At 46.2% G+C, this 12557-nt stretch overlaps 2 protein-coding genes across 2 annotated transcripts in view; one reads left to right on the plus strand and one right to left on the minus strand.

The window, feature by feature from the left end:
* The window catches only part of wwox (WW domain containing oxidoreductase), a 246105-nt gene extending 241657 nt beyond the window's left edge, over positions 1–4448 (plus strand). Inside the window, exon 9 of the mRNA XM_023810755.2 lies at positions 3400–4448. Within this exon, the coding sequence (XP_023666523.1) occupies positions 3400–3588 (189 nt within the window). The 3' untranslated portion in view covers positions 3589–4448. The remainder of the gene's footprint in view (positions 1–3399) is intronic.
* An 82-nt stretch (positions 4449–4530) lies between these two features.
* The window catches only part of LOC111843294 (transcription factor Maf), a 98223-nt gene continuing 90196 nt past the window's right edge, over positions 4531–12557 (minus strand). Inside the window, exon 3 of the mRNA XM_023810768.2 lies at positions 4531–4779. The gene's annotated coding sequence lies outside the window, so the exon portion shown is untranslated. The remainder of the gene's footprint in view (positions 4780–12557) is intronic.

The following is a 12557-nucleotide window of genomic DNA, read 5'->3' on the forward strand; positions in this document are numbered from 1 at the left end:
ATATTGGTGTAGCCTCCTCTCTTTCTGGCTTCTCATAGTTAGGGTTGGGAGTTTTCTGTCAAGGGACTGGTATCGTCCATCTTATTGCCAGTCTGGCAGGAGAAATGGTAGGAGAACGCAGGAGAAGCCTCGTAAGCAGCTGAACAGTGTCAGCAGCGCATGGGAGTCACTGACCTCCTGTTGGCATTTCAGGCCCTCAGTGGCTGTTCTGGGCACCACGGTCCTCTGAGCTGCTACTCACATCAATCCAGAGTGTTTGCTTTGCCAAGCAGGATACGTTAACCAATGGCCAAATGACCCTCTGAACTGTCCAATCAGTGCCCATAATCAGCAATCACTCTATTACCAGCATGAGTGTTTCATTTATTGTTGTTAACCTTTATGTTACAGCCCCCAAGGCAAACAGAACTGTCAAGTATTTCTGTCAAGTGTTTCATACTGTACAGTATGTCTACTTCTAGGTAATTAACCTAAATGCAGCGAAATAATCATAGCAATTAAAACGAGATATTGTGAGATAAGCGGATACACAAAGCACTTCATTTATAGTTTCCTGTGTGAGGAGCTGGTTTACTTGGGGTTTGCGTGCTTGGGCACAGGCTGGGCCCTGCACCATTCACCGATGCAGCCCTGTGGATTTCACTGGACCTGGCTCTGACGGGAACCAATCGTGCTTCATGGCAGGCAATAAATGGCACCGAACTTGTCTGGTGACACCCCCTAATGAAGACGGACAGGGAGCTCTCTCAATGAGAGAGCAGTAATTTATTAAGCATCCCTAACCTTTCCCCGCTGGGGTGCTGCTGTGTGGGCCGACACAAGCGCCATGATGGTCCCTTATTACACACAGGCCTCCAAAAACAGGATCCATATGCTACAAAAAGACTGATGAAGTGATCTACCTCAACAGCACACAAACGTTTGGGTGGATAGAGGATGGCATCGAAACCTCATTAAATGGAAACACTACAAGTGTGCGTGGGCTGGAAGGAGAGATTTGATCAGGGCTTTGTTTAAATAATACTTCCCTGGCATACTTGTCTTTAAAAAAGAAATCACACACCCAGTGCTTCACCTGAGCAGTCGATGTTGACCTGTGATTGCAGCTATGATACCGTTTGCAAACAGTTCTATTTTGAGAGTCACTTAAAATAACCTTTTCTTTGTTTGTTTAGAGATCAGCATTGACTTGCTCCACTCGGAATATGTGTTGAGCTGTAGGTGAGGTCAGATCACAACATGCTGTGTCCGTTTAGTACCACTGGATGCTAAAACAAGCAGAATCAAAGCAGCTCCTCCCCAGTTACAAGACAACTGTAGTTTGTTGTTTCTGGCCAGTTAAGTGGAGGGTCTGCAGCATGACGTATAAGAACATGGTGTCTGTCTGAGGGCTGAGTGGCGTGTTAGTCCGTTTCACATGGCAAACGAGCCAAAACGCCACAGCGTTCAGAAGAAGAAAGGCGAGGGGCTCTTCAGTGGCCTTTCCCCCTTCGTGATGTGGCTATAGCATGTTTGCTTTCTTCTCCCTACGGCGGCGCTCTGCCGTCTCTGCCAGCTGGGACTCCAGCTGCTCGGCTCGGACGTGGTGAAGGCCTTTGTAGCGGCCTGTTGAAAGGCTTCCGCGGGGTGACCCGCAGTCCCTGTCAGACCGCGGCTGGGGGACCAGCGGCTCAGTCAGAGCTCAAGGCCTTTGATAATCGAGGGCTGCCTCCTTTCGCACACACCGCTTCATTCCTAATGCCACTTCGGCAGCTAAGACAACTGTTTAAAAGCAAAAGAAGAATTAGAAGAAAACATCTCGCCCTCAATTTCTCATCTCAACCTCTATCCGATGTGGATTTTTGTCGAACGGTGTTTCAGGAGTGTCCTTTTTCACAGGCTGTGGTACAAAGCATTCTGATATTTCTGCAGTTCTCTCATCAGCTTTGGCTGTGATGCAGCTGTAATGTCCTTTTAACTGTGACCAGTCTGCTTGCCTTGGTGCTGAGAGGGAAGTCATGAGGGAGCCTTGACCTGGTCGGCAGTACGATGAGATAAAAGGAGGTCACTGAGCCAGAGACAGAGGAGGATGCCGACGTTTAACCTACAGTTACAGCACCTGGTTGAACACACACTGCAGTCTAGTTACCACGGAGGTCACTGCCGGGGGAACACAGATGCAGCACATCTGAGTGACAGTGTCGTGGCTGAGTTACGGCGCGAGCTGTGGCCGGCTTCGCTGCATCCCCCGGCTTCGCTGCGTCCCCCGGCTTCGCTGTGGCCGGCTTTGCTGCGTCCCCCGGCTTCGCTGCATCCCCCGACTTCGCTGCGTCCCCCGGCTTCGCTGCGTCCCCCGGCTTCGCTGTGGCCAGCTTCGCTGTGTCCCCCGGCTTCGCTGTGGCCGGCTTTGCTGCGTCCCCCGGCTTCGCTGCGTCCCCCGGCTTCGCTGTGGCCGGCTTCGCTGTGGCCGGCTTCGCTGCGTCCCCCGGCTTCGCTGCGTCCCCCGGCTTCGCTGTGGCCGGCTTTGCTGCGTCCCCCGGCTTCGCTGCGTCCCCCGGCTTCGCTGCGTCCCCCGGCTTCGCTGCGTCCCCCGGCTTCGCTGTGGCCAGCTTCGCTGCGTCCCCCGGCTTCACTACAGCCGCGTCATGCTGCGTGCTTCCCAGCTCAGCAGAGGAGTCCTCTGCAGAATCAGCGGCTGCCCCTGGCTCGCTGACATGTGTAAATCCCCTTGACGGGAGATGAACAGACAGTCTGGCACTTAATTGGAGTGCCTGAGTCCACTTTTTGGCAGGGTTCTGCGCAACATCAAAGATGCCAGATTATGCTGCTCATCAAATTACTTATCTGCTGTTTTATCCTGCGTTTTGCTCTTGAGCTTTGAGTTAAATCTTCTGGTGAAGTTGGTGTGTTTCTTTATTTGTAGCAGTTCTTCTTTTCCCCCAAAGCCTAATTTAATCAAAGAGCCTCAGAGAATGAGAAAGTGTCTCTGCAGTCCACTGTGCCCATTCATACGAAGACTTGAGCTGTTCTGTCCACAACAATAACCTCTGCCTGCAGTTTTATGATAATTTCCCACTGGCTTATCTACAGTACATATCGGCATGTACGCTGGCTAATTCACGTCTCCTGTACATATATAGATTTATATACACATACAAAGCAATTTTCCATGACCGTTTAGCCGATTCCTGGGGATCAGGCTTGGACTTCACCTTTAGGCCGCTGTAGACCTCAGCTTTTGGGTCATGCAGGAGGTGCTGCTAGATGCGGTCTGTACTGCAGAGAGCAGGGTGGGGTGACATGGGTGTGCTTGAGATCCCTTTCCTTGATTGAACCGCTCCTCTGGTTCATGCTCTTCCCCTCTGTGTGGGTCAGTCGGGTTGTAACACGTGTTTTTTTTTTCTTTTTCTTTTATCCTAGCAACAGGGAGCGGCAACCACTGTATACTGTGCTGTGGCTCCTGAGCTGGAGGGCCTGGGTGGGATGTACTTCAACAACTGCTTCCGCTGCCTGCCTTCCCAGGAGGCTGAGAACGAAGCCACGGCAGCCAGCCTATGGGAGCTCAGTGCCCAGCTGGTCCAGCAAAGGGTCGGTCCGCAGGCCATTTAGCTCCAGCCCACCACAGACCAACTCCACCGGAGTCAAGAGGACGCAAAGAAGGGGAGAGACAGAGTACCTGGACTGTGCTGTATGAGGAAGCTGCCAGGCCTGGAATTCATCCAGACGCATCAAGTAAACGCTTCCACACACCTTGGTTACAGACATGATGGTGTTGATTGGCAGGGTCAGTGCTCAGCTCTGATGGGAAATGCAGAGCACCTCTGGGTGAAGGGCATCCTTTTCTCCTGTCCATCTCCATCTCTGGAGCTCGCATTGTCTGTAGGCCTACTTCTGCAAGGCTGCTTTTTGCATTCAGCTTTGCCGGTCATTGTTAGGGTGTAGCTCTGATGAAAAATCACATTTGTGAAACTCGTGACTCCAGTGGGTTGTTGCTGATGGGGCGGGGCTATTTGCTTTGGAATTCTTACCCCTCCAAATCAAAGTCTTATTTTACACAATTTTTATGGTGAAAATCTAAACTGCACAGTCTAGTTTAGCTGTTTACGTCAATATATTCCAATATAGATATAGAAAACACACTGAATTATATATTCTCATGGTAGTTTAAAGAAAATTGACAACGCAGACCTGTTTACAATATATACAGGTATGAAAACCTTGATCGAAAGGAATACTGGATAATCCACTATGAAATGCCGCAGTCGCTTGTACATGAGTCCATTTCACTCTATTCTATGCCATTCATTTGGAGTTTATGTGCTAATGTACCTGGGTATTAAGGAACACTGCTTATAAGTTATTTCATTATGCAAACTGTTAGCACTAAGTAAGGAGGTCTAACATGTTTACCCTAGATAAAAAGGTAATGTGTACAAAAAAAATGCAATAAAATGTGATGATAAACACAAGGAGTCCTCCAGTGGAGTAATTCTTTCAAGGGCTGCCCAGGGATAGGGTGATGTTCTTCTGGTTTAATCAAACATGCGTAGATAATTTCACCTGAAGAGAAAATATTCTTTTCAATAGCACTGTTTTGTTGAAATTGAATGTCTATTTTTTCTTGTTATTGCTCAGAAACAGAAAAAAGTTGAATAGAAAGAGGAATGGAGAGGTGGAAGAGGCTTTGAGGAACGCTGCTGCGGTTGTGTGATTTCTTCTCGTCTTCTGCTGTGGTGGTGTATATTAAATGTTGTGCTTCCAGGCTCGCTGTCTGCCATCGGCATTCCGGCATTGTGTTTTCTGTGGAGAGACGGAGAACAAGCCCATTAAAGCACTGAACCCCAAAAGCGTCTATGGGCGTCTCTGTTACGCTGCCGGCTGGCCTGCATGTCCCAGCATCATCGCTCATGACAGTTACACCAACATGATTTACTGCACAGCTACAGTCTCACAACCACTTAGATAGTGTCAGTGACATCGCTCAGGCCCATCCCCAACTTCTATCCTTTTTAAATACGCCTTCTAGTTCTACAGAAAATTGTAATTTTGTAATGTTCTAATTCTAGCGATAAAACAATTGAATCACTCTGCAGTTTTTAAGGAATATGATTCACATAGTTAGCTGATAATTATTCATTACACTAAGACACGTTGATTCAGACGGAACATTTAGGGACATGATATACTTTTCTATTAATAACTCGGATGTCAATATCTCATCGGAAAAATGTTTAAATTATTAGTCATCTTAAGATGATGTGTGATCTGCTTACGGCTGGAAGGAGGCAGCTACACCACAATATGGCATATTTAAATAAAAAAGGATATTCTGAAACATGACACGACAGATGCTTTTCACGAATGGCATGATGCAGACTTCACGACATTTTGCTTTTGTGGCAGGCAAATTAAGAGTCAGTCGCGGTACGAGCCCTGTTCATGAAGCCTCGGAGACTGCAGACCAGTTTCTAAAGCAATTTAAACATACTTTGCACTGACCTGGAATTCTGCTGAAACAATGGTCTCCTTTCACAAGACATACTATATAATTGTATTCACCGATCAAGCAGCCCTGTTTTGCGATATAGCTGACCTGCATCCTCATGGCTGGATGGGCCAGCAGCCTGGAACCTCCTTTGTGACAAGCATCTCCAATGGCAGGCTGCTCGAAATGTTCCGCAGCTGCCCCAAATGGACTGAACAGTCCGACCCTGCTGTGCTTATGCAATATCAGATCAGCTCGCTTTATTTCACCAATTTCCGACTTGTGGGTTAGTGCCAGGTGACATCAATCAGTCACAAAAGCAGAGAATCACAGAAGCGGAAAAAGCTCATTTGCACCTTGTGGCACAATACAGGAGGTAATTTTCCTACATTTAAACAGAGTTGGATTCAGCGATGGCGGGGGCCTGCCTGCTGATGTATCTCGCTTATTCCCAGGTGATAATTATTCCTGTGTCTGTGCTGCTGACTCCACCTCCTCTTTTTCTTCATCTGTAAACGTGTATAGAATGAGGCGGTTCTGTGGCTGCACAGTACAGACACCGGGCCCTCTGAGGTTCCCCCGGGCAGACGGGGGGGGGGCAGCCTGTGTGTAACCCTGTGGATCAGCCGATAACCCTGCATCTGTCACCCGCCACAGAATTCCTGAATAAGACACGTATGAAATGTAGAACTTCCCTTCAGTGATGCATGTGTCGGCTAATACAAACTACACACAAAAGTATATACACACATATGCACACTGCCGTGCCATTAAGGTGATTTTTCATCGCTGACTTCTCTGAACACATTATATTAATTTACCTGCATACAAATAGGCATGTATAAATGTTTGCATCATTACCTAAGTAAACACGCAACGCTGTCATGTTCCACTCAGCCGCATTTGACGTATTTAGCTTAGCATTTGGCCCAAATATTTAGCATGTTTGCTCAATGAAATTAAACATCATCACGCTTCCAGCTGGCTCTGGTCAGCCTTTACTTTTCTCCCATGGATTTGGTCAGCATGGCCTCCATATTCCCCTCCCCCTAAATTAGCTCTATTGCTCAGTGTGGGAGCATGGTGGGGGAGGGGGGCCGGAGTCGCAGTAAAAGTGTCAGTGTGTAATGGATGGTGAGGTGAAAGAGAGCTCTGCTTGTTATTTGCTGGATATTGAGGGAGGGTAGCTAATGATGTGCGGCGTGTAAACCTGTTGTGGCTCTAATCCATCTGTGTGTGTGCGTGTGCATGCTGGGGGGAGGTGTGGGGGGGGGGGGGGGGGTGGTGGAACAGTTGCTGCTTCCCAGCAATTTGGACAAGTGGAAATAAAGTGAAAGCGCTGATGGAGTTGTTTGGGTGAGATGCCAGCTGCAGCATCGATTCCAAATGGCAGGACGGGCGACCTAAACTCTACTGCTCACATGACCGGAGGAGGCAGACACTGGAGACGAGTGCTCGCACTGGATTTTTACCTCCATGCAGGAGGACAAAATGTAGGGCTGTGTGTGGACTGGCATTTCTGTTAGACCATGAATTATACACGTTTCCTGATTTTTCAGAGTAGCATCCAGTTCAGTGATTTTCAAGATAAAGAAATACGGTATAAAGGATTGATTATGATTAGAGTAAACTTGCATGCTTGTTACGTAATTACTTTTTTTCCTAAACATTTTAACGAAGAAATGGGGAGGGGAGGGTTGATGCAGGGGAAAAGAAATTGAGGTCTTTACTATTAAGGTCATATGAATAAAAACAGAAGCAGTGACAATGGCAACAATAAGAACGACGAGCCCAAAAGAAGCATGTTGACGCAGAGATGCAGACCATGGAGAATAGCTGTTATTTGTGGTCTGTCCCTGTGGCATTGAGCGACTGCTTTGTTTACAGGCTGCGGCTCTCGCACGTCGGCTGCGTTTCCACCCGCAACCGAAGGGGGGGGGGGGGTCCACTTCTACCCCAGGATGAGCTCTGCCAGCTGTGTCCCTCTCTCTATAACTCAACGGGGCACCAGGGGGCTGTCCGCACTGTACACTGCCTCACCGCCTATGTATCTCTATAGACAACAACACTTCTGGTCCAAATATGAGAATTACTGCTAGGTGTAATTGGATGGCGAGTCAAGGATGTGGCTGGATGAACAGACCTTATATAAACGAGAAAATGAGTTAAAGAAAAATGCATAATCATTTCTGTCTCAAATCAGTCATTAATGTAGCAGTGGACAAAAAGGCTCTCAGCCCCATCACTGACTTTGGGGGTGATGTGTTGCTCTCTCTGCCTGTGATTATCTCATCACTGGTCGAAGCCCTGCCTCAGCAGATTAGTCACATGATCACGGGCCCTTAAGCAAGGCCGTTAACTGCCAGTTCCCCCAAGTTTGCTCTCACCTGTATGGAAAGCAAGATGTGTCAAAGACATTTTCCCCAAAGGGATTAATAAAGCATCTCTATTCTACTTAGCACACAGAAAAGAATCTAAGCTTCACAGCACTCCCTCCCTGTGTGTGTTGAAAAGTGGGATGAGAGCAAACATGTTTGTCCACTGCTGTGGACGGTTTCACCATTAGAGAGACGATAAGCTGGGCCCACTCGAGACGTCGCTTGGCCGACCCCCTCCCCAGGAGTGTTTCCGTGGCTTTTGTTTGCGAAGCCTGGGGATCCATCAGCGGCTGCTTGGCAGGGGAATCGGCAGCCTGGGAGGATCCTGCGCAAAGCCGCAATGATTGCCATGTCGAAATGATCTGATAGCTAATCGATGTATTTTCTTTCAGCCCAGTCGGTTCAAGGTGCTCGGGCTGTTTTCAAAAGGCAACCTTGATCTCCAAGAGCCAATCTCACGTATAATGTTTGGCTGCATTCACACAGGAGGCATCCCGAGCAGATGGAAGGGTAGAGAGTTACTGTAAACTGCCTGTTTTCTGCACGCCTGGACTTTTGCTTAATGACCCAGCCTTCTCTGATAGTAACCTGCATGCCGGCATGGTATGTCCTCGAAGATCAGCTATAGGACAGACTGGCTGGCCCCACAATGTTCCGTACGCAGTGTCCTGTGAGCGCTGCACCTAGTTTGACAGCTCGTCTCTTGTGTACTGCATAACCTCTGTGTGTGTTCCCCAAATGTATAGAAGACTGGTCAGTAAAATTTATTGCTGGTATGAGGTTAAATTCACAGGCCAGATCCTGCGTAAAAGTCTAATAATAGTATGTAGAAATGTGATAACAGGTCTGGAAGCGAGGAGGCCAATCTCAGCATGCATGGTCATGCTGAATGTTTCGGTAATGACCTCCTATTAGATCTTATTCTAATAATTGAAATGAATATGGCTGAACACCCCTCTTGCACAATTCAGTTTCAGGCTTTATCTGTCTTGAAGCTGTCATAGTGTATAAACAAGTTATTCTTAGGTAAAAAAAAAAACATGCTATTATTGATTAATATTAAGTATATTCCTAATAATCTGTTTCCACATTATCATTGCCAGAGGGTAATTTCCTGGGAACAAAACTACCACTGTTGGGACAACAGTCAAAATGCTTGTTAAATATCCGTCTTCTGTTGCCAAGTACTCAAAGCCGCACTAAAGAGCTAATCATTGCTATCAGCTCCAAATGCTGTCCTCAAACTGTGTTGCAACAAACAGGTGCTCCATCATGAAATTACTGTATGAGTACCGTTTGTTGCAGAAAAACTAGCTTTTCACGTTAGCTAAGGGGCCCTGCCCATCTTTCAGCACTTCGGATTTTACTTTTCCTAAATTAGCTTTTAACAGAACAGTTGCATATCTGCATGGTTGACTGTTGCAAGGGCCAAATGATCTCCAAGTATTGTGAGCCTCCAGCTGACCTTGCAGCAGTGCTGCACTTTGCAGCTGGCCAAGTCACCCTGCAGTGCAGCCAGCAGGATCACTGGCAGTGATCTGTGTAAAGGATCCAGGAGATGCAGCTTCTCAGCTGTGCATACTTTGTCTACCTGAATTTTTGAGAATTCTCTAGTCTAGAAAGTTGCAGAGAAACATCTAGCATCTTGTGCTTTTACATTCCTGACCTTGAATGTTTTTCAGTCACCGAGGTATAGCTAAATGCAAAATAAGCATCACCAGAATCGCAGAAGTGCAATTTCATTAAACATTAACTTCATTAAGCCACCATATTTCTCTTTTATTTCTCTCTTTCAGAATATTATTTTTTTGTTTTGTTTCTAAAGGCATTTTTAAGCCACACACACCCCAGCTTCAGCTGAGATAAAGGATTACATGGTTTAAATATTCCCTGCCCAGCCTGGTTCTCTTTATCAGATCTAACTTATTGCCTCATGCTGAGAATTTATCTTACCCATAAATAGAGTAGATCAGAGCAATGCTCTGTCCATATGCATTTTAGCTTTCAGTCTTAAATTTCTCATTATGATTGATATTGTGTCTGAGCAAGAAAAATTATAACCCAATTGATTTGATCTTAGTTGCCTTCTTTTTCATTGGTCATGTCTGTTGTCTAGTGTAATGCCATTTCGTGCAGATATGTTTAATGATCACAATCTACTTTATAGCTCTCACTGGACCAGATAAACTCAATAAATATTTGCTATACAAAAATTTACCATCTGAATTCAGTAAGCCATAAAGCTGCAATCTATGTGTTTTGAGATTAGCATGTAATTAAAATTGTAAATCAATATTTATGAAGTGCTATTGCAAAATCAATGAAAAAATGTTGCAAAGTTACATGAAATTCCTCATCTTGCTTTGGCAATTTTGCAGAATGTCTGTTAGTCAGTCCCCTGCTTTTTGTGCAGTGTTAGATTGACTTTGAAGCACGACTGTTTGCAAGACATCCAGTGTCACACGGTAAATGATACTTGTATTATCTAATAAATATTGATATCAATGATGGAATCAAAAGGAGCAAATAATAACTGAGAAGTGTCATCTAAGCATGTACAATGTCTCTAATCTAAAGGTCTCCCATCGACGCCATGTACACATGCTGTATAAACAAAGCAAGTGCGTCAATGATAAGTCTGAAACTTCAGGTCAGGAACATCTCACACTATCTATAACTATGAAACAGAACTGAAAAATACTTGCAGGTGAGCACAGGTTCCCCTGCATATTTTATTAAGAGCAAACGTAAGGAAAAACAATTATTTTCCTCAGCCGACCCGATGGAACATGTGCGGTAGTCAGCGGCACATTTCTGTCAATTTGTAGACTCTAACACCAGTGAATATTAGATAACATTTCCTGTTTGCCGCTCTTGGCCTCAGGAAATGCGCGCTCTTCCTGGGGAGCGTGTCACCCGGGCAGGCCTAGTGGAGGCGCTGTGCCGCGCTCTTTCTTGCAGAAGGCCTGGGTCCTCTCTCCCTTCTCTCCCTTCTCTGCCTGCATGCGGACTCTGCACCTGAATGCCGGCTCCGAGCGCAGGCACACACCTGAAGGTGAGGCGTCCTGTCCTCTGGAGGCAAACAGAGGGCCGAGAATAACTACAGTTGCATGGTGGTTCACGGCTGCTGTTCGAGCTGTTGGCACGTCACAGACAGCGGCAGCGGCGCTCTGGGGCCAGACAAGCCCGGGGAGCGAGACACAGCTGCCAGTCTTAAAGGCACCCCCCTGCACGAGCTGGGGACCCTCTTCCTGCCATTACCACAGCACGCCTGCCTCCGTGGTTCCCCATACATAACCATCAATCTGTGCATTTCAGAGCCTCATTCTGTATGATGGCACAGAGCGCCTTCAGCTACAGTTTCACCGCTGGTCGCACCTAATCTTCAGGCCTCCACCGGGATGTCGCTTCAGACTCCCAGACCCTGAGGCGTATCATCAGTGAGCCGCATCACCTGGCCTCTGTCACGTTTCATCTGGCCCGATTCGAGCGCGTGCGAACGGGAAGCCACTATGGCATTAGCGTTCCGTGTAGGCGGGGTAGGAGATACGGATCTATGCCATGTGCTTCTGTATCTGAGGAGGCGTTGCCCGTCACCCTAACGGGGCAGTCCCTCGGCAAGTCACGGATGTGACACTTCCTGAAATGCTAATGTCTGTGGTTCAACTGCAAGGCCCCACTTTGATGGGTGAAGGAAAACAGAAAGAAAAAGTTAACACCCATTTGTTCACAAAAGTCTGCAGTGGAAACATTTGGGGAAGAATTAAAATAAAAAAGACAGAGAGCTTTCTTTGGTGCTAAATTTAAAACACACCGTGTGTGTGTGTGTGTGTGTGTGTATCTTTCAGTCTGACTAGAAATATGACAATTACTTCTGTTAATACTGGCTGAGCAACCAAATCTGAAAGGTAATGGGTAATATTCAGCTGCTACCCCAACACAGCCAGCACTGAGATTAATGCAGTTTACACAAACGCTACAAATCACTCTTTTTTTGGGAGGAGGTGACAGCAACAGAAGGTAAAAGAGAACTATTTTTGACAGCATATTAAAGCATTTTAACCATATCTGATGTCAAAAACATGAGTCGCAATTAGTCTCACTACCTATGTATGGGTAAGTCTGTCCAAAACTATATTAATAAGTGGATGAATTAATGAATAAATAATGCAAATGAAGCACAATCAATCCATATTCAAGTAAGCAGACACACGGAATAATTGGTCTGCCTACAACACACAATCCTACCAGGGAAATATAATTGCTGAAAATGTTCCTGTTGTGAGGATATTAATTGGAGCCTCATTCCTAAATTCTGAAATGTGAATTAAAGGCAGTGAAAGCCAGTCATAATAACCAGGTCCGTACCAAACATACTGTCCACACAGACATGCCGCTACTCTGCTGTGAGCTCTTGCTTGATAATGTTATGTATAATTATCCAACTAAATCGAACAAAGACAAACACAACTTTGTTTAAGACCTCTAAATCATTTTCAAACAACAGTAAAGGCCGTAAGTGAGACAATGGGATTGTCCTGGTTTGGTCTCAGGTCAAGGAAGGACACTAATTCTCCTTACCCTGGATTGTAACACCATCATCAGCCACCATACACAGATATTTACACTGTTAAATTAAATTGCTAATACTAGGTTAAACATTGTTAATGGCCAGTAATCTTAGGAAAGCCCATGCTTAAATGGATATGGGGTTT

This window comes from Paramormyrops kingsleyae, chromosome 11 (genome assembly GCF_048594095.1).
Source record: "Paramormyrops kingsleyae isolate MSU_618 chromosome 11, PKINGS_0.4, whole genome shotgun sequence".
NCBI lineage: Eukaryota > Metazoa > Chordata > Actinopteri > Osteoglossiformes > Mormyridae > Paramormyrops > Paramormyrops kingsleyae.